The 23368-nt window shown below is 38.3% G+C and overlaps 1 protein-coding gene across 3 annotated transcripts in view; it reads left to right on the top strand.

The window, feature by feature from the left end:
• PDZRN4 (PDZ domain containing ring finger 4) overlaps positions 1-23368 on the top strand; it is a 236303-nt gene that overhangs the window by 197347 nt on the left and 15588 nt on the right. For all 3 annotated transcript variants that reach the window (XM_072338668.1, XM_072338677.1, XM_072338687.1), the window contains 2 exons: positions 19631-19729; positions 21663-21725. In XM_072338668.1, coding sequence (XP_072194769.1) covers positions 19631-19729; positions 21663-21725 — 162 coding nt within the window. The remainder of the gene's footprint in view (positions 1-19630; positions 19730-21662; positions 21726-23368) is intronic.

Below are 23368 nucleotides of genomic sequence, written 5' to 3' on the forward strand. Positions count from 1 at the left end.
AGCAGGCATAAGAAGTGGATGGTTCTTTTATTATTAAGTAGTGCTGAGTCTTTGCATAAGTTCTTGTTACTGTATTTTAAACAAGAGTGATTATAAATAATTAAATACCTTTAATACAAGACTTAAGATATTCTATTCTTTTGTTTGCAGTACCTTAAGAAATGTTTTTAAAGGTTTCACATAACTATTTGACATTTGGAAATGAAATGAATGGCAAAAGCTTTGGCAAATATGCTATGTCTTCACTTTTATCTTTAGCAGCGAAGATGCTCTACTGCACGTTCATCCCGTTGTTCTTTTCTTCTAGCAGCTTGGGGAATCCAGGTTCTTCCCCAGGAAGTGGAAAAATCAAATAACACCTGCTTAGTGAATCTCGATCAGAACAAGCAAACTTATATTTGAACTTCTCAAAAAATCATTGCTAGGGATTAGTGAAATCATTATTTCTTCCCAGTTGGGTTTCGGTGTGATATCTCACAGCACAAGAATCTCAGAGCTTACATTCTGCTTCAGCTGCCCAGCTGTAATACAATATTAAGTTTATATGACTTTGTTTACAGTGCTCCTTTCTTAAACATAGTAGAAGCTATTTTTCCTAGTCATATTTAAATAAATTAGTAATGGAAACATCTAGAAAGAATACATTTTTAAAAAGATATATTTTTAGATGAAAATATTCTTTCACTAGATTATCAGCTTCGTATTAAAATAATAATGGATTTCAAATCTGCATAGGGTCTATCCAGTGTAATCAAGTCCTTCTTATGACCATTATTAATCCCTAATAATAGTTGGCACAAGTATTATGATAGTGGCAAATGCTTGAGCAGATTCTCAGTTGCCTGTAATCACTGCTAATCATACCATCATAGTCATTAATTTGCTGTCAGCTGCGATTCAGTGGCCCAAGGCAAACGCACTGAGTGATTGAAATAGTGTTTCATGTGAAATTCAAATAGGAAATGAACTGTCTGTACTCCCTTCAGGAGAAAAATCCATTCTAAATAGGAAAGGTTTGAAGGAGAAGCATCTTGGAACCTTTTGCTAGAGCTCCAAACATGAAACGCTGTCTAAAATTTAAACCTGTATGGTGTTTGCATTATGGTTTAGGACACTCATTGGTTGTATTATCTGTTATTTAATAACATTATAAGAAATTGTTAAGCTCCCTTGGTGTAACAAGAGAGCCCAGAGATATACATCTCCTTCCAAAAATAGGTCTCATGAAGGACCGAGTCAAAATGGGTTTGCTAGCTGCTGTGGTGTGTCCAGAGCAAAAGCAGCGCATTAACTTTCCATCATGGTAAAGACTTTCTGGTGTGAACCTCAGCTAATCACATAGAGCAAAACAAACTCACAGGTTGCCATGTCAAACCAAAGAATTTTAAAATGAATTTTGAAGCCAAACCTGGAGATTTCAGAAAGGTTTTGAAACAAGATAGTAAGCAGAAAGAGTACTAATGACTGATTATTTCCCAGAAATGGTTTACAGGTGAAAACTTCCTCTGTTTTGAGGTGACAAAGTACACAACCAAATAAGGAAATGAAGAAGTGAGATGACTGGCAACTGAGATGCTGTAAACAAGAATGTTTTCCAAGAAAGTCATTGTCCTGCAAAGCTTTGATCAACTTGGAACTGGCTTACAGATAAGTGCTGGAGTTACCTGTGTTACCACCATAGAAAGAAAATAAGAGGATCACATCTGATAGCCAGCACTGGGGATATGGACTTGCACTTGCCAGTGGATTTAGTAGGATTAGACACTTGCAAGATTCCATTTGTACACTAGAAAAAAAAAATAAATAAATAACGGTTTGAGTGCAGTTTGCCACAGCTCAATAAACTCAAGTACAAGCCAATTGTCTTGGAAGGGTGAACTCCCTGGGAGGCTCATTAGGCTCCGTTCAGCACCATACTTTAAACAAATAGCTGGGAAGATGACAAAGCTAGGGGATTGCTGAGAGCCAGCTCAAGTGTCCTAATGTGTCTCCTGCAAAGCTTGTCCTAAAAGGAATTTGAATTGTTGATTTATATTGAGACAGGTCAGAGCCAGCAACAGTCTGTGTTGACAGAAAGAGATCAAAAGATTTGTGTTTCTGGCATACCCAGATACCCAGGAGGACTTTTAAGATAAAGTAGGAACTGACCAATTTGTAAATGCTCAGTTGGACTTGCAGTCAAGATGACTGAAAGAGAGCCAAATATTTTCAAGGACAAACCCAACTCCTCTCTGGCTATGAGTTGTGCTGCTGGAATTACCTCGTGTGATACTAGAGTGCATCACACTGACTACTACCAATGAGGCAAAAGGAGTAAAAACACTGTAGCCTCCAGTAATTCTGTGTTACACTAAACACTAACATTTGTACTAAAGATTTGTCCTTGTGAGAAGTGCAGAAGATACTGGTTCTAGAGAGGAGTAAACAAGCTTTGTTAATAACATTTCCGAACCTGCTATCAAAGAGAGAAGAACATCATATACCTGGTTAGGAACATTTGTAGTAATACAGAAATTAACGGAACAAAATCAGTGGAACAGTAAAATAAGTTGGACCAAAAATAAATTGTTGTAAAGACGAAGCTGGATGAAAGAGCTCATCACTGGTGTCTGGTCCTACATATTTATTCTGAGACATTTGCTTCTCAAAAAGAGAGACAGCAGAAAATGTTACAAGAGATCACAAACAGATATGATGGTTTAGTCAACAGTTCTTTATGCTATGGCAGAAACCTTATTAACATCCATGTACTGAAGTACTGTTTAAGCAAAGTGAAAGTGGTAAGTGATTGGTTTTTGCTTTGAGAGGTAATATCATAGAAATTACAGCTCCTAAAATCTTATTCATCTGAGATAAGAAAAGATTCTATATTTTTTCCCACTGGATGCCAGAATTAGCATTATCAGAATGAAAAATGCAGAATGGCAACCATTATGTCAGCCTTTCTGTGTCCAATGAGTCCTGTTTTAATGTATGCAGATGCACATGCTGACAGGTTGAGGCAGTATTGACTGTGTTACCTGGAAGAATTTGCCAAAGGTTGAGTTGACTCTCTATGAAATTATTGGGATGTTCTTCTTGCTTTTCACTTTATGTGTTAGAAACCTTTGAGCTTCTCTGTTTAGCTGAGTTTTGCTCAAAAAGTTAGTGCACGTCACTAAACCAACAGACCAGTATGCAAGATATGCAAGTAAAATTTTTCTGTGTCAAGAACTTAAGAAGCTCTTTATGAATAAGTAATGAAAGAGTCAGAGGTCCCACCAGAAATGTCAGTCATAGAAAAGCATAGCAATATTACATTGAGAAAAAGCTCTGAAAAAACAAAACTTCTGAAAATGAGAAAATTAATATTAAAGATTCTTGATTCCATTATCAGTGTCTCCTCGTAAGAAGAGCAATTCATGGCTTAATATCTGATTTCAAAATTGAGTAGTCATAAGTTCATTTTGTACTTGGTAGTTGCAAGAGACAGATTTTTAGTCAAGATAAGGAAATGTGTATGCACACTGAATATAAGTGCTAATTTATGGTTCTGCACAGCCGTTCACTTAAACGTGTTGATAAGTATTTGCACTCATAAATCTGCTAGCTGTAACTGTGGATTAGCCCTTTAAGTATATCACTGGTCCGATCCAAGTGTACTGAAATTGCTGATATTTTCTATTGACCTGAGCATTTCTGGATCACGTGCTGCTGCCTGTTTTCACAAATAACTAAACAAGGAAGAGAGAGCAGCTAGGAAATTAAAGGAACTGGCTTCAAAGAAGCTTTTATGTAGAACTGTTCTCACCAAACTCCTTAAGCCTCCCACAGTAGGGAAAATTTTGCCGTCGTCTTCATTTCTCCTACTCTAACTGATAGAATGGAGACGTAAAGGTTGGGTTTGCTGTTCCAAGTAACGCTCCTGAGTTTTACATCTGTGTGAACGAAGATTGCTCTGCCAGGTGAAAATCTGAATTTTCCATTTCTGCAAACACCCCTTAGTGAACATTACGGGCACCTGTGGCAATGCATTTGGAGCTCCTGCTTCAATTGCTAGCACCTGAATAAACAGATTTTATGGAAGCAGTGTCTGTGCACACACTGCCAGAGCTTCTGATAACTAGTCAGGCTCTTTTGTTTTGTTACCTGATGAGTATTTCTGTACATAGAAGGTAACTCAAAAGATGGAAGTATAACCAGAAAAACGGTTCATTCCTTTTTCATTCATTTTCCAGAAATCCCTTACATGTAGCATGGCATTTTTCTTTACATCTATTGAGTCGTGTTCTTTAATAATATAAAGGGGTGAGAGAAAGAGACAGAGGGAGTGAAATCCTGCTTCAGCAGGGATCACACGAGGCAAGTTCCAGCCACGTGCAAGTAGGACGGCAGTGAAGTGAATGAGCAGAACCCGTCTAATACCTTTGTGACTTGCTATCAGATTGAGGTTTTTTCTTTTCTATTTCCTGCTGGGATTGGATTCCTTTTTTCATGATCCTCTTAAAACTTGGGAGGAATCAGAAAGAGCCTTCAGTGAATAAAAGGCAGATTTCAAATTCAGCAAACACCAGATATAATTGAAAATAGAAGGCTTCAAGAAATATGATGTTATACACCCAGAATCGTAATATAGATGTAGGTGTTGCAATGTTGAAGAGCCAAAGTCGCGTACAAGGCTGTACCATACCATCGAGGTCAGATCTGATTGGTGTAATAGGGAAAATATGAAAAAGCTTGCTGGTAAATATAGTGTAGATTTTAAATGGAAAACAGGCCTGCTGCTATTGCAGTGGTGGTGGGAAGGACTGATGTGTCAAGTCAGAGTGGGCTTAGATAAATTGCAAGTTACCATCCTACATCTATTTTCTGTCTAGCATTTCATAAATGCCTTGAAGGTACTGCTGAATACTGGGTGTTCCACGGTATAAAGACATTATACCAAGATTGCTATTCAGGAATTTCAAAGTAATTTTTAATATTAATTAACACCTGTTAAGGAGCTTCATGAAGGAGTTGAGCACATATGTGTGTGGTTGTGATCCAGAGAATCACAGAAATACAGAGAAAACTACAGGCTATCTTCTTAATACGTTAATTGGGAAGCCTGCAAGGAAGTCTCTTTCTTTGACTAGTAAATAGATTATTAGAGTGAGTTGTTTCAGCTGGGCCTGTTGAAAAAAGAAATTGTGATAGAGCTTTTAAAAGCATTCCTCAAGATTTTCTCATTTTAACTCAAAAGTAATTCTGAGCTACTAATAGCCAGTGTGTGATTCATCTGACTGTCACTGCGGACTGCTACACTGGAGAAGTGACAGCTAAAATGGAGGAGTGACATTGGTACATTTTTCCTTGTAAATATTTGAATAGCACTGTGTAATAAATAAAATAAGACTCTTTTGGCATGCATTTGGCATACTACAGCACAAGATCACGCGTTTCGCTGATATTTATGTTTTCAAGACCCCCAGGGATTTAGATCACCATAATCTACTTATAAACAATAATAAATACATAATTTCTCCCTAACTGTGACCAATTGTACACTGTAAATGAGCAAAATATTAGGAAAAAAAAAAAAAAAAAAAAAAAGCGGGGGGAGCACTTCTTTACTTTTAGTTTTGTGGTCAGTTTTCAAGTATAAATTAATTAAACTTAACACTATTCCTTTGAGGCTCTTCAGTACTGCTATATCGTGCATTGCCACAGGAATTCATAAGCAGGTGAACTAAGGACATTCTGAGTCAGTTTTACTGCCAAGACAGTCAGTGACAGAACTGGCAGCAAAAATACCACAGCAATACTTTATTTATAATGCTGCTTGTTTTTGTTTTTGTGGGATTTTGCTATAAAATCGCTCTTCTTCCTGTTAATCATTGGATTATCTAGATGGAACAGAGCATCGGGGTAATTTTTGCCATAGCTATTTGTTAATTTTTAGTATGTTTCTGCATCTCATCACAAAAATCTGACATTCAAAACAGATGAAATTGCTGTCATCCCATAAGTAACGAACATTCCAGTTTTGTGGTTTGAATTGTGTCCCCAGCTATAGAGCATCATGAGAGAGTGAGGAAAAAAAGACACACAACCAACATGGGCAAATTTATCAAAGTTATTACCATTTATTGTGTTTTAAAACAGGAGGAAAATATATCAAGTCAGTGATATTCATTTTGTTTCATGATTTCATAAAACAAACACATCTTTACTCCTTACTTTACCTGGAAGCTAATAAAAATTCTTCCTTGTTGTCAGAGCTTATGTTTTGCCTAGAAAATGAAGAAAAGTGTGCTTAGTTCAGCAGCACTTTATTGTTGGGCAACGTTGCAACATATGGCATGTGTTATTCACTGGGTGAAGGAAGAGGAAGGCGCTAGCATTATCTTCATATTTATGAAAATCTGTGGATTATAAATCTTATGTTTTGGATAAGTGCTTTGTTTAGACAGTTTTTATAGCATTATACTACATACCTTCATATCTACTTTGCAGTGAAAATGCTTCTGAGGCTTTTATTAATGCTGTTTTTCATATGCCTCCTGCTCAAAAGTGAGTTCAGTGTGTTTTGGAGTCATGGAATCTGGCTATCCAGACAAAGGACAGAAGAAAATAGTTTCTTTTGTATATTCCTTATACTGTCACATTTTTTAATCTTAGTGTGTTAGGAAATTCATGAGCTCAGGAAACAAGGACCAAATCCCTCTAGCAAGACGGGAACCTTTTACAAGAAAATAGACTTTAAACAAGGCTTCAGTATTATGCACGCTGGGCCTTCAGAGGAGAAATCAAAAAAATACCAGAAGAGGTCTTTTCTCTGGAAGTTTGCTTTTTTATTTAATGAGGCAGCTCTTCAAAGAGAATGTGATAGTCATTCCTGGAGGGCATGGACTGGTGAGTTAGAAATACAGGTGAGACTGTATTGTGCATCAAAAAAAGCAGATGACGATTTTGCTTTGTATTTCATCTCCTGATATGGTCAATCTCTGCAAGTATGTGTTTGGGGATGGAGGACATTTTCATGGGTAACAGAAGTTTGAACAGCTGAAACTCAGCATGGATATGGTGCCCATAGACCTAATTTTGGTGCCAGGAAAATGCAAATGTGTTTTAAAAGTCAGCACATATCACTTTCTGTGCTTGATTTATAGGTACATGTATGTGATTAAAATTTGCATATTTTAACTATCCATATTTTAATATGCATGTAGTTTGAATTTTATCTTAGTGCTTTCTAAGAATTTCACATTTTATAAGTTCAACATTAAATTTATCTTTTTTTCTAGTATTTTGCATTTATTGGGTTGGAAAGGCATAAACTGAATTACAGAAAAAGTGTATTTCTCACAGCTGTCTAAAATTGAGATATAGCATTTTCAATTTGTTTTTAATTAATATTCTAAAATGGCCTTCATACAGTTGTAGATCAAGGCTGCCCAAATGTGTGGAGTTGTAACTAGTTAGGAGTTTGAATCTACAGCTATGTGTTCTGCAGTCCAGATAAATGTTCACAGCAGCAGATGCTGGCACATCTGTTATGCCTCCCCATTTCGATTGGCTGCTTGGGTGTTTAGAAAGTGCTGATGAGACAGATAAATCTTCTGACACGTTTCAGGCCCAAAACAAGCAGGCAGCAGTAATAATGATGTTTACAGAGCCAAGTGCCGGGCAGTAACATTCTGAAATACAACAAAAATAAAGTACAACTCTACCTGATAAAGTGAAAATTACTGTAAAAAGCTAATGCTAATTTAACTAAGTGATCCTAGCTGATTTGAACCACAGCTATGACAAACCACAAGTCTCCTAACTTTGTATAACTAAGACTTGTTGGCTAAAGAAAAGGTACCCGTTAAGTTTAGAGAGCTCTGAGATAGTAAGTACCTCTTCAGTCTTAAGAGAGATGGGAATAAGGCTTAGAAACCTTTTATCTTTTAATCAGGGAATATATCATATCTGCTTTTTTGGAAGGGGAAGAGCTACCTACTGGAGACTTGATGAAGTTCCTGATCTTATAATAATCCTAACTTTCAGAAGGTTTTTCTCTATCCCTTGAATGCTTTTATACCAGTAGAGTCAGGAAAATTCCAGATGTTGGAGTCTTAGAACCGCCGCTTGCAACACCGGAGGCCTGGGTTCGAATCCCCCCTGTGGCGCAAGTGGTAGAAGTGCCGCTATGCTACACTAGAGGTCTCGAATCCCGGGAGTTGGACTCGATGATCTCTAAGGTCCCTTCCAACTCGCACGATACTATGATACTATGATACTATGAAGATCTGTCTTTGTGTCAAAGAGGGTATTCATAGGCAGAGAAGGATATATCTGAGCATCTCAACCTCAGAGACTGTTTTCCAATTACACAGAGCTTCTGCTCTGCATGTTAGTTCTCATCCATACTTAAATCTTCATGACAATCAATGGCAAACAAATGTAGGATAAAGCATTGAAGATACTTTAGCATTGATGTCTTGTGCTCATTCCTTTCAGGAAACAACAGTACTAAATTTTCCGAGTTGCTTTCAAATACTCCTGTGTGAGGCAAGTGCAGAAATTGCACAGAGAAACCTAAAGGGGCAAAGATGTGGATGTTGATTACATAGCTGATATAGTTTGATCTATAGTTTATAGTATCCACTCAAGAGAACACAAAATTATGGAGGACTTAAATGAGGGAGACCATGTAGTCCAAAACCCTGCTGGAACAAATGCCAGACTTCTGAAAGTAAAGATTCTACATCTCTTTCCAACTCTTTTGACTACCCTCACGGTAGGAAGCACTTTTCTGATACCTAACTGAAATTTCCTGAGTAGCAACTTGTGTCTGTTGTCCCCTGTTGCTGTCACTGTGCACCAACAGGAGGAATCTGGCCCTGTCTTGTCTGGAACCTTCCACTTGGTACTTGAAGAAAGCAATAAGATCTCATTCTTAAGGAGAACCTCCTTTTTAAAAGCCTAACTGAATGTAGTTCTCCCAACATCCTCCCCTCATCAGAGATGTAGTCCATTCACGTAATTAGCTAGTGGATTCCTAGCCAGGTGTGGAGTGCTGCATTCCTCCTTGATAACCAAGAGAAGATCTTTTTTAGTACCCCATGTTGAAGTCATTTACACTGGAAAGTGTGTCACAGATTATCTAGATTTACCTGTATCCGTGACAGGGCAGCTGCCCCGTAGGGCCTCCCCTCCCCTCCCGGGGCCCCGGAAAGGAAGGGAAAATAAAACAGTGGCAGCAATCTAAGGAGGAAAACTTATTTTACTAAATATGATATCGGAATACAATGATTGAGGCTAATTAATTGAACAAAACAAAGAGAGAGAGTCCCCGAAAACCGAGAGGCCTACTGTGAAGTCTAGGCGACACGGCAGGAATGCTTCTCACTCCCTGAGAGTCCGAGAGAGAGAGCGAGTTCCAGCCTGGGAGCGAGATTATAAATGTCCTCCTCCCGTGACTTATCTCTGGCCGCGGCGTCCTCTGGGATGTGTAGTTCTTCTCCGAGAGCTGAGCACCTGGGATGCTACTATTCTACGGAACTGGAGTATGGATGATCCATACTGCACATGATGTTATAATGTGGAATATTGACAGCAGCACCACAAAACTATGACAAAGTGGATCAGAGAGCAAAATCTGGAAAGCACCAAAACACAAAAAGTAGATGAATAAAATTTTGATCTGTTTATTAGTTTATTTGTTTGTGGGTTTTTTTGTTTGTTTGTTTGGTTGGTTGTTTTTGGGGGGTGTTAAATGGCTCAGACCATTTATTAGTGCTATCTCTTATTTTTTCAGTATTGAAACCCCAAAAGTTTCAACAGGGAGAGTCAGGATAGGAACACTAATGAAAAATGAGATTATTATTTTTTTCTTCAAATACATGTAATAATAAATCTTCTTCCTTAACTTTTGTCAAAATTCTCCAAATGGAAAGGTTTTCTTTGGAATATGGAGGCTGCAAGCTAGTGTGACATTTTAGTATGTTCACACACACTGCACTATGAAATAGCTACTACTGCAGTGTGCTTATCTCATTTTACCATAAGTTTCAGTTTCAATCTTGTCTGTGTTATTCCCACTTACTTTGTTCAGTGAGAAGAAAGTGAGAGTGTAGAATATAAGATCAGTGAAAAGGAAACTCTTAGTTGCATCTCATCAGCTAGTTAATTATACTTTAAACTCTTCTCATATCCTTGCAGCTTCACACATTTATTGAGTGAAAGACCGAAAGTGAAGACCAAAGCCAACTGCTGAGAAATGCTGTATCTAGGCATTTTATCATAGATCTCTTTGCTCAGGAAGCAAGGATTCATGGCTTTCTCAAGTGCAGAAAATGCCAGAAGGGCTGTTGGGTCTCAAGCAGGTGAAAACTTATATCCAAATATAACATAGGAAAATATATGTGTATCATAAAGTATTCCTAGTAAGTTAGCATTGGTACTACACCACAGGGAAAGAACAGAAACAAAGAGAATATATGAGGAAGTAGAAGAATTAGAGAGAGAATTGAAATCATATGTTGTTTGAAATAACAAAATATGCTGAAGACCTTCCAGTATATGTGATCATTCAGACAGTAGGAAAAAAATGTTCAGATAGCAGGAAAAAAAAAAAAAAAAAAAAAAAAAAAAAAAAGATGTTGTTATTGCTTAGTGTACTTCATGTTTATATGCTTCCCATAAGAGTTCATTTTAGGATTTATCTTTTGACAAGGATCTGAAGAGTCAGTATTATGCATGCTAGCTGAGGGGGAAAAATGGAGCTCAAGTGGATGTTTGTGACTTACTGGAGGATATACTGACAGCTGTTGAGCCTTTTACAGCCAGGAAGTCTGTAATCTGTAAAGAGTTCAGTGGTGGTGGTTTTTTTTTTTTCTCTTTGACATCCTTATGAGATACAGTCACTGTAAAGTCCACCACATGTCTTTTAGCTCAAGGCTTAAAATATCCTTTAGAAAGAAGTCAGAAAGGCCATACCAAGACTGGGAGGACCTCAGAACTAAAAGTTGTGTTTATCTCATCCCCATATGCTTATACCCTTCCTCCCACGGCAGTGCTAAATTTGTTCGAGGCGCAGTGATCAGAGGTTTCTCACATTCATGGTCCTGCTCTGTTGTTCACCCAGCCCAGACCATTCCCACATCTGCTCTTGTGGCTGCTATCTGCCCTCTGTCCTCACCTACTGGGATTCTCAGCTGACACTTGGGTGCCTTCCCCTCCCACTCATGGGCATCAAGCTGTTACGGATCATCACACATCAGAAGTGCTGAATACACCCTAGTAGGCTTGCCATGCCTTAAGTTTCTCCACTATTCGTTTTGCTAGATAGGAGTGCAGTATGCAACAAAAATTTACCCTCCAGAACTGCAGGGAGATACTGAATTCCAGTGCCCAGATTCACCGTCAAATGATTTGTCAGCTGCAGGAACAAATTCTGCTCCCAAAATTGCAAGATAGATAATATTTTATTAATAGATGCCTATGTGTGATTGTGCTAATTTTGTTGGGGTTTTTTGCCTTTATTTATTTATTTATTTATTTATTTTACTTTCCTTTTTTTAACACTGGTATCATTGTCTACAGCATCCTTCTGTCCCAGAGCATCCTTTGTCTGGATACAAAGCAGCGTGTGGCTCTAAGTGTAGCTATAAAGCATAGATCAGCAGGAAAGTGATTTAATTTTTAAATATTTCCCATTCTGTGTTGTATTTGCTTTTGGATTATGCATTTGAGAAATGCTTGCTGATACTTTTTCTTTCTGCTTTGATGTAAACAAATCTTGTATCATAGATTCTCAAATCTCACCCAGACTTTAAAAAATGAAGATTAAATGAGTCTTTATCCTATCAGGTAGAGCCCCCACCCCTTGGATAGAGCATTGTTTTTCCCCACCATGTGGAATGGAGATAACCCTCTTTTTCTTTGTGGTAAGCTACCAACCAAATCCATTCTGGCAAATCTGACACCCAATGTGATTTGTCCTTTTCGATGCTGTTTATGAGAAGTCAAGACAGTCTTCTGTCAAAACTGATAAGTGAGAAGACAGTGGGGAATGCAATTTTATTTGTAACAGCACAGCAGCCAGCAGTTCCAGCTTGTTTACATCTAGGCTGGCTCTGTCTTGCTCCACAGCTTTTCTATTTACATCCAAATAGCCCCCAAGTACATTGTGAATGTGGCTGTCTAGGTAAAATCTGCATAACAGAACACACTGGGAGTGTTAGAGAAGGTTGTTTTCATAAGTCAAAAATGTCTGCAGCTTTAAAAGAGAAATCTTGAACTCAACCAAATCTCCATTTTCATTTATTAAATTGGTTCTAAAAATGAAATGTAATCTGCTAAAATCCCGCGATGCTGATTGCCTGCCTTGGTGAAGGTGTCTGAGAAGTTAAGGGCTTTGTTTTTTTGATGAAAACATTTTTTCTGAAGTGAAAGTGGCTGGTGTTCATAAATAAAATGCATTACAAACATTTAGATATAAGTTTCTGTGTGGAAAAAAATGCAGTGACCTGTGAAGCAGAGGGCAGTTTAATTACACACTGCTTCACGCTGAATACTTCTGCTGCATATCCTGCAATTAGCCTGTGTATCATAGGCATTAACATATTTCCTGGGAAATTCTTCTGAGGAGGGAGTGCAACTCTTGATGGACTTGTGGTGTTTCTCAGGTCTGTGATGCCTTTGTTTGCCTGCTGTATAGCTTCCTTCAGTCTGGCAGTCCTAGGCATTGTTTGATCTTTTTGTTGATGCACCTAAGAAAGCTGCAGTCATAGCCACTTGCTTTATATAATCTTTCCTGTGAGCTGTCCCTTATTATTGTTGTTAATAAATCATTAGGCTTCCATAAGGTTTAACATTAAAAAAGAGAGTCCAGAGATGGCTGTCAATGTCATTGCTCTGGTACTGTGTATTGTGGAATCATTGGATACTTCTTATTTCTCACTGTGGGTGAGAAACACATCTCTGATTTTAAGAGTTGCAGTCATGCTCTTAAAGGAATGGATTGATGATTGATAGATGAGACTCCTCTGTAGTGCATAGGTACTTAAACACAAAGGCATATCATTGAATCATAGTACGGCCTGGGTTGAAAAAGATCTCAAAGATTATCTAGTTTCAACCCCCCCCTGCTGTGTGCAGGGTTGCCAACCGCTAGACCAGGCTGCCCAGTATACACTGTATTGTATTTCTCTATGTACACACACATGCATAAACTTATTCCCATCCGTTCACACAGACACATGCACACACAAGTAAACAAATATTTAATGCTCCTCAAACCCGAATATAAAATAACAAACTTAAAATGAAGTTACTTCGTTAAAGGAACATTGGAAGCACCACAGACTCTCTTCATCTGAACAAAGATTAGGGAATCTTGGATTTTCCTAGGGAAAATAAAATAAAGTAAGTCTATTAAAAATAGATTGTTGTGGTGGTTCCTGCTGATGCACATGTTTTTTATGAATTTCATCAAATTATTTCTGGTCACAGTTAAAAGACATTGGTGCTAAATAAAGGCCCTACTTAAGTCAGAGAGTAGGAAGTATGATTAGAATAACTGTAATGTAATACTTGAAACACTAAGCTTCTCTTTAAGTGTGCAGCCTTACTCATTGTACACACTCTGATTGTTTGTACCTGACAATCACATTCGCAGCATGGAACAAATTCAGAGGTGAAAAAAATGATGTTATAAAAGAAAGTCTAAAGAACGTCAGTTTTTCAACTGCTCATGCTTTTTTTAATGCAAACCCAGACTTGTTTCCTCTTTTTATACCCACACTCACTTGTAACATATGTTTTTATATAACATGTAATATATGTTACAATCTTATCACTTCTGAATTAGAAGTGGATTTTTCTTTCCAGCTTCTTCACTGTTAGCTCTTCACCCTACTAGGACTTCGTTAGATTGAACTGTCAGCCTGCTCCTTAGAGGAGATAGCTCTGGTTCTGTTTGTGTTATTTATTTTTATTTCACAAGTGGGATTACTTGCCACTGAAAACAGGTGCAAAGCATTATGAAGATTAAATATCATAGAAGGTAGCAAACTAAATGCCGGGTGATTTGCCAGACTGGACAAGCCAAATAGAGACAGAGAAAGTGAATATGGTCAGGGATACAACACCAAGATGCTTTGCCATTTTGAGTGCTGCCTGATTGGAAAGCGGGTTTTTCCAGACTGACAGCTTTTTCTCTTTCCTTTGGTAAATTAAGAGTCTTCCCATAGGATTTATTGACTTCCTTTCCTAAAAGCAGTACATGTAGTGTTGACTCCTAATTTAAAACCTGGAGATTTCATTATTGTAAATACCAAAACTTCCTTTCCATTTTTTATTTCTTTTTCCATTCAAGAGAATTATTCTAATGAGAGAGAGCACAGCGTTTTGCTTTTACAGGTTACACTGTACTAAATATATAAGCAGCATTAACAGCTGACGTTCTTTTCAGCTAAGAATAATGGAATTCAATGGGACAAGGCTGATGCTGGTTAATGCTAAGAGATTAAATATCCAGCTGAATCATAAGCAGAATGTGTTTAGGATCCTTCATCTTAGCATGTCTCAAAAAAGCAAATCCTGAAATACGAATCACAGGTTTTAAAATAACATATTTCCATTATGCTAAAATAAGCACTGGTTAAAATTAGTTCGGTTTTTGTCTGTCTCACCAATGAGGTAATTTCCTCATTGTTATGAGGACTTAAAATATTAACCCAAATGATAACACACACATTTCATTTAGGAAAAAATCCTGTTGTATTTTGATTCCCTATTCCCCCCTCTAATGGCATTTTCAAAGTTCCTGGGACACATTACTTTGATGTACTGTACAGGTGAATGGAACACAATAGCTAATACAGCCCTGATAATCTCTTGGTCCTTTTAGTGGTGTACAGCAACTTCTATAAGGGCAGCCAGGAAATAATGAAAGGGCATGGGCTGTTTATAATATTTTTTCGCAGTGCTTTTCAAGCACTCTGTAATCATTCATGCTACTGTTGTGCTGTTTGCTTTGTTGTCTGCTTTTCATAGATGAGGGAAACAAGTTACAGAAAGTTACATGAAGTGACCAGAAGCAGTTACATGAGCACCAGCATCTACGACAGCTGAATACAGAATAGATCCCAAAAAATTGTGTTTCTGGAAAGAGTGATGATGCAGGAGCAGAGCTCAGCCACACTGTAGATGGGTTTAAAGAGGAATAACTAATCCTGAGAGAAAGTGGGGGAAGGATTCTAACATGCTTATGGCCTAGTAGAGGCCACTGGCAGAGAGAAGAGCTAGGAAAAATGGGGCAAAGTAAGCTTTCCATCTACGCAGTTATTTCAACATAAGGTCATCAAATGGATGACTCTTGTCGACATCTTCTGGGTGCAGCAAGAGGAAACTACCAGCTTCGCCTGTAATTCTGTGTATGACAGGAAAATGTGAAGAGTTCAGAGCTCTTTTTGTCCCCAGAAGACTATTCAGGGAAAGTCACAGAAAGGTTCATGATCTGTTTTCTAACAGACTATCAGCTTTACTCACTGTAATCAAGCTTTTATTAGAAAGACCTACTGTAACTGCAAACTGATGCAAACATTTACAAGCACTCTTTTAATGTTCCTTAACCTTTTTACACTTATAACTCACCTCTCTGCCACCTGAGAGAAATGACAGTATTAACCTAGTCTTCCTACCCCAAAGAGGTGACAGCTCCTTGCTTGGTCTTAACTCTCCTGAAGCTGACAGCCTGTAAACTGGTTTTCTGTCACCAAAGCAAATGATGGCCTTTAACTGGGAACCAGACACTATAGCCACCACTCCATCACTGTAGAGGATGACCAGCATAACCAGTTTTCAGTCCTTCAACAGCACGACCTCCAACTCTTTGCAGGAATGGGTTATCTTGTACACTGGCATCCTGGTCTTTCAGGGTAGGACAGTTCTTATTCTGATTTTAATCTCTGTCTTTTAAGAAAATAATTTATGGCAAAACCCTGTAAAGAATTGTCTTCACCATGGAATTGTGCTGAATTATTGTTCTGCCCACACAGAGGAAAGAAGCAGCAAGTCAAAGATTTAGCAATTTGGCATTGATTTCTGTCACTTGGCAGCAAAATACCATTCATGTTGAGAGGCGGCTGCCCCCAGAGTGCCCAAAAGATGGGGAGGCTGTCATCTCCTGAGCGCTCTGCTCAGTCCCTCTCCTTCCACCATCTGTCTGTCAGCACACTTCATGAATCCCCAAATATTGTTTCTCACAGCTTTCTGAAATGCTGAATTTTGAAGACGACTCATTTCCTACATGCATACACAAAAAACCCCAAACCTGAAGTAAGAGAAAGCAACTATCTGCTTGTGTGTGTGTGTGTGCATGTGTGTGTATCTAAAGGAAGGAGAACGTATCCTTAAAAATCCATTACTGCTGCCAAACATTGTTTCTTTTGTTTAAGAACAGTAGGGAAAACAACAACAGTAATGCCAGCACACACTAAAAAGCATCTGTCAAGAAATGCAAAGTGAAATGCTTCTGACCATCATGGTCTTGGTTCTCTGGTGCCTAAGTAGCTGCTCTTCTCTTTGTTTCTGATGTTCATTTTAGCCACCAGATAAAGACTGAGCTTGTGGACTTCAGCTCTAAGAGATGAATTAGTATTTTATATAAAGTGTTTTTAAATATTCCAAGTATGTTGTTAGCCCTGATTTGTTTGACCAGGATGTGTTTTGTTTGCTTTAAAAAAGAAGATGCTTTGAGGTTAGTACTGTAGTTGTGTGGTGAGAAAAGAACTGTTATTTGTAGTGATTTCCATGCAGAGAAGGAGACCTCGTCCAATTTCATCCCCAGTCAGAATGACATATTACTTTAGCCTATACTTGAATCTAGACTGAAAAACATGAAATGTTTATTGGGCAATTATCTTTTGATGCTGAGTACTACAGTGACTATCTGAAGCTTCTAAGGCCACACACAGCCACAAACAGTATCATGAAAGCACATCTCACACAGTCACCAAAGAAAGGTGTAATCCCAGGACTACAGAGAATAGATCTCAGCTCTGAGCTCTGTTCTTTTCTGAGAAAAGAAATGAAAGCTGTGGCAATGCAAACACTGTGCACAGCCAGGCATGCTGCATCCCAGTCAGGGGATGTTTGGCACTGGTATTTGTCAGCAGTCTGTTCCCAGAGAAGATTTTAGCAAGCCTCTTCGATTCCCAGGATGGAGTTCTAGAGTTGCCCTCATTTTCTTCACTTTAATGCCATAAATGGTTAAATTACTCTGGTTGTTGAACTAGCACATGCTGAAATGTTTCAGCTCATTTGCAGCCTGAAACATCACACAGCTTTGTAGTAACAAACATTTTGAGACAAATCATCCACAGGAACATCAAGGTTATTCCTGACCAAAGAAGTTATGTTCAGAGCAGTCCTTGGGGTCACCGTCCAGCCTCAGCTCAGGGAGATTGGAGTTGGTGCCAGCAGGACAATGAAAGTCAGTGGATTTCAGCTTGTGCACAGCTCCTCATTTGCCTTGATTTAAAGGTCCCAGTCTCAGCCCTTTATGGTGTATTTAGGCTTCCTTATAGGCCTCCAAGGGACTGCAAGCTTCTTTATTCCTTAAAAGTATACCTTGTTGCTGTAATTGAAGCCATTTTGTTACTGTAATTCCTCCCTAATATTACAGTTCTAGTCAAGTGTTCCTTCCCTCTGGAGGCATCAATTATTATGGGTTTTGAACAGGCCTCCCTTCAGTATATGTATTTTCACTCCCAGTGCCAGAATCAGGTCACTGTAATTCTCTTCCATAGTAAAACAGTCCCTTCTTTTTTTTTATTTTTTCTTTCAAACCTGATGTATAACACATGTAGTCACAACTAATTTCTCATCTTACCTCACAATAAGCTATTTAAAGTGATTGTCCTTCTTTAGAAAAACTAAAGAATGCTATAGGTTTCATAGTATTATCTATGCTTTCAAAGTATTTTACTAAAGCATCGAATGTTCAAAGTCCAGGGAGGTATTTATAAAGTTTATGCAGGTACTGAACCCATGTAGATTTGGGCATTGGTGAGAGAGCAGGGATCAAGTCCCAGTAGCACACTTACTGAAAAGCAAACTGCATGGGGTTCGTTGGCTAACCCTTGTGTGTGAACCAGAGGTTTTCAGTAAGTGTTTTTCTGATGTCTGGTCTCCACAATTCCATTGGACTTCCTGCTGTATGCCTGTTTGTATCTTGATCTCTGTGATATTTCTGAAGATAGGGAGGGATAAACTATATTGCAGGCTGAGAACCAGACTCTGGATTTGAGAAGAGGACTGGATCTGTGGCATAGCCAAGTCACTGTCACTGCAACAAACTCAATACCTGAGTCATAGGTCTTTCTGCTCTTCTCCACCAGACAGAGGGAGAAGTCTGTGTTTGGGATGCATAGCTATTTTAGTCAGAAAAGGGTGCAGTTTCTCTCACCATAGCCCAGCACTGGGCTCTGTTTGCTGCTGCAGGAGAACTGTACAGAACAAAGAGATCCCACATTTGCCCTGGCAAGGCTTGTGCTAGGGAGGTTGTCCTAATGCATCCTGAACTTGAGACTGTACTGTATCAAGTATGAAAAGTGGATGGATTGTGAAGGATTCTTTTGTCTGTTCTCTCTTTTTTTTCTTTTTTCTTTTTTTTTTTTTCTGTCTTTTTTTTTTTTTTTTTTTTTTTCATGGTTATAAGTGTCACTTGCAGACTCCTTTTAAAATACCCCTTCTCAGCCAAAGCTTTTTTGTTTGCAACCAAGCTTATACTCTCTGTTACTGGATTCATCGTGCCCTATTGCAATTATTTGCCTCACAGTGTTGAAACCAAGCACAGTTCTGCATTTTTATGAATGGTTCCCCTGTGAAACTCTAAAGATGCTTAACTCAGATGGATGGATGTAGTAGTTATCACTGTGCCATCTGCCCTAAAACTTGCAGTTTTCATGAGATGCCACTGCTGGGACATCTGGCACTAAAAATATGTTTTCTGCATCACCTCACAATTGAGGAGGATGCAGTAGTTGTTCAGCTCCACAGGAGATTCCTTAAAGCATCCCTCTGTTATCTAACAACTTCTGCAAAGAAAGTACGGCACTAAGATGGCCAGGGAATGAATAATGCTATTAGTGGAAGGCTGTGTTTTTGCTTTATGATTTAGTGTTGCTGGAAGGGAGTGGTGCTAGTGTGATGGATTGATTGATGTGTAGCCAGCCTGTCCTATATCCTATAAGTCAATAGTTGGTGTGATAGGACTAAAATGACTGTGTAATATGCTGTAAGTCAGCTCCTATTATCCAAAGGCTAAAAAACTACAAAATCAATTCACATCTATATTTCTTAGGCAAGTCTTCTGAAGTAGTTTCTGTATTACTTGAACCTACCACATATTGGAATTTCCTTCTTAATTCACAGAGTATTTTTCTCACCTAAAGTTGCACACAAAATAATGTATCTTGAGACTGAGCAGTTACAACAGACTTCTGCCGTTTGTCAGCTGCATCTTGATGTGTAGGTGTGAGATGTGCCATACTGAGAAAAAACTGTCCTTTCTCCATGGCTGGACAGACTGGAATCAGTGCTCCTTCATGCCAGGTAGTTTTTTTCCACTTCTGGCAAAAGCCATTGCATGAGCCTGTGTGCTTCTTTGTAGGAGGTGGAGCTGTGTCGCATTAGCAGCCAGGAGAAGCTGGGACTGACTGTCTGCTACAGAACCGATGATGAGGAAGACACAGGAATCTACGTCAGCGAGGTAAAAACACAGGCTGGGGAGGAGGGAACACGTCTGGGAATATGAGAGCAAGTACTCTGAGACGAGGCTGCAGAAACATCGGCCATCAGCCAGCATGTGTCACTTCCAATTCATTTAGATTATCAATTTAAATTGTGTTTCTCAAGTAGTGTAATTATTACTAGCATGCTTCTTTAATCCAAATGCTTTTAACTAAAACACCATAGTTAGGGAAATACAAAGCAGCCTGAGCATGGTCTGAATTTTGAAAGAAACCTGCCCTTATATGGGAAAGCAGGCAGAATTTCAAGAGAGAGACTACTCCACACCCTGTTTGCATTTCATTCTGTCACAGCCTCAGTAATCCTTATTTTATTGTGGCTTTTGTACAGTGATGACATCACAAACATACCACAGTTGAATGAAAGAATAGCCTGAGAGATGAACGTGTCAGAAATGCTGACCTCTCCTAATAATTTTTGTATTTTTATCAGTCAAGAAATAGAGTACTGGGTATTGAGATGAGCAGAATGCTGAGTTTTTCAGTTACTTACAAGGAAAACATGCCATCCTACACGTATCTTGAGATGTTTCACAATGTCAGTCCAGAAGACTTCCACACACATTAATTCCCTTTGGGTCTCCACTCATGTCCAAGATGGTTGTTTTCCTAGGTAAAGCAGAGAACTCTTGTGAGTCCAAGCTCACTAATGATTGTTCTAGTTTCCCAGATTGTCATTTTTATGTCTTGTTGTACCATGTTCTGGGTGAAGCTCATGGATGGAATTAATTGGTAGAGAGTTTTCTCCTGCTTAATAAACAAGGATTAAGAGGCCTGCTTCACTGGCCAGAAGCAGTGTCAAAGAAGCTGAAAAGCACAGACCTAGAACTAGTATAAGGAATTAACATAAGAATAAGTCTTCCAATGGTTGTATGGGTGCTGCTGCTAAAGTCTGACCTTGTGAAGAGAAGTAAAATGCAGGAGCCTTCTACTACACTCCAGAACTGTATATGAAATGTGCTGTTTTTCCTACATGGTAGAAATTTCGCAGACCTTTTTTTTAAGTGACTGCAATTATATTGTCTCTCATACTTGATTAAACATTTAAGAATTTTTTTTTCTATGAGAATGCATGAGAAGAAAATGGTATCTAACAGCTGCAGAGGATGTAATCTGCAAACAAATGCTAAACTCAAATGTTTTGTTTGAAAAAATAGCTTGTAGCACAATGAAGCAAAATAAATGATTCAAGATATCCATCGAATGCAAGGTGATAGATCGAATTGCCCTGCAATGAATAGTAGGTCATTGCTCAGGGATGAGCTATAGTGACTTTGATAAACTGTTAATGGAGCTCTAAACTTCTATTTAGGTTAAACTGACTTAAAATTAACTGGCTCAGACCAGAAACATTATACAGAACTTATGAGTGATCTATACAGAATAGATCCTTTGGGGTTTTTCACTGTTTCCTTGAGAACTGCAAAATTACAGAGAAAATAACAGCTTGATAACTGAAGCAATCATTTAGTAGTAAATATTTTCATGCAAGAAAAATAATCCTGCTTCTTTCCTAAAGACAGGCCCATTTGTATGGTGGTATCAATGGCTACAGAATCACTGCAGCCCTTAGTGAACTTCCAGAGCAGAGGATCTCTGTAGTTAATTCTTAGTGCTCTGACAACTGAAGGTTAATGCATGACAGTGGCAAAGAAAAGTATTAATCTGACAGTGATATGCTCCCGACCCTTTCAGTCTTTAGGTTTTTATCTGAAACAAGCTTATGCGATTATTTAATGAACTGTTGAGTTCATGGGGTTGTAAAGAAAGATTTAAATTGCTTCTGTACAGAGCAAAAAAAAAAAAAAAAGGCATGTTTTCAAATTCAGTAGCTGTGATTGGTTTCCAGTAAAAATATTTTAATGTTCAGTTACTGAATGCTGTCCTATGCAGGTTGATCCAAACAGCATCGCTGCCAGAGATGGACGGATCCGTGAAGGAGACCGCATTTTGCAAGTATGTGACAATAGCCTTATTCCTAAACTCTTTCTTCAAACATACAGAGCTGTCTTCTCCGTGGACTGTTAATGAGGGAAGGTAGTTCTCTTTGTTACTGTGATCGATGAGAAAATCCATGTCTGTCTGTTTTTTAACACAATAGCTGGGAGCTAAAGTGCGTGTACTGAAAAATGAGAATGACAAACTTGTTCTGGCTCATGCCCTTATATCCCGTGTATCTCATTGCTGTATTTATTAGCAAATCTCATTTTCCTTATGTTCATCTCAGTGTCAAATTTCAAATAGGGATCCAGAAAACATAAATACAGGTGTCAGAAAGTTGCTGATCATTCACTGATTGCATAAATTTGGATAAAAATCACTCAGGCTGAGCATTGATGGTAGGAGTTTTCATACAAAAGATATGTTGTCCATAATGGATGATCTTGAATGTACTTGAACAGGGTGTTCACTCAGTTTTTGTTAATATTTTCTTTTCTCTGCCAATAAAACAACACTGTTGGGGGTTCTTTGCTAATCTACCATCTCGGCATTTTTCTTCCCTTTGGTTTCAATCGATCTTCTCATTCAGAGATCTGCCCCTGCAACTGTCCTGCACATAGGTTTGTGCAATAAGTCTCAGCACCCATAGTCCAGATCTGGAGGAGGGAAGGCAGAGTGTGGATGGACAGGGGAATAGCTGGAATAGCAGTGGGTTTGTGTTTAGAACTGTTGGTGACAATTTTGAACTGATGACAAAATCAGAAAATAGCTACCAAAAGTCAGTCAGTTGGAAACTTCTCTATTATAGCATCTTAGATCTGGTTTCCAGTCTATTTCCCTTGTATTTTTATTTTTATTTTTATTTTTATTTTATTTTATTTTATTTTATTTTTTCCAGAAGTAGCTCCTGGTAATGACAGGTTGCTTTTCTGTAAACAGTTTTGGAATTGCCCTTCTTTAACGTTAGGTTTCTGGCTGTCACAAGTTCCTTCTCTCCAGTCTTCTTATTCCTGCAACTAGCATCTCTGTTGAAATCTGTAGTCATATTTCTCACCGTTGTATCAGCTTTGGAGTTGTAGCTAGTCTCCTGAGCACAAAAGGATGGGGCTGTGGGGCCACACTGCCAACTAGGAATAGGAGCGGAAAAGTCAGTGTGCTGTTTTCTGTGTCTTTTTATAAAATAACCATTGAAGGAAGTAAACAAAATATAGTGGTGTTTTTAACTTTAAAAAATCAGTAAAAAATCTTGTTCATTCAAGCAAGTAGAAACCATGTTCATTCTTCCTCTATACACTTTAAGTAAATTGAGGATAGATTCATTTCCTGCTGTTTTCCTTTATTTCTGAAATTTCTGGATTAAGGGGAAAGCCAAGAGCAGTTCAGGCAAACATTCTCAAATTCCTTATGAAATTCATTTCAATTGTGAGTGAAGACTCCAGAGGTGAGAGCAAGCATATGTAATTCTGCCGTGTTTTTGTAGGCTGGAGCATTACTTTAATGTCAGTGCTGATATATAGCTATGAGTTTGATCATTAAAGTTAATACCCAGAGAGTTATGTGGGGTTTACTTTCATATCTGAAAACACATTGACCCTCTATCTACTCTTATTGATGAGATAACTCAGAGAAATAGAAGGTGACAATGCCATTATTGCGGA

The sequence above is a fragment of the Excalfactoria chinensis genome, chromosome 1 (genome assembly GCF_039878825.1).
Source record: "Excalfactoria chinensis isolate bCotChi1 chromosome 1, bCotChi1.hap2, whole genome shotgun sequence".
NCBI lineage: Eukaryota > Metazoa > Chordata > Aves > Galliformes > Phasianidae > Excalfactoria > Excalfactoria chinensis.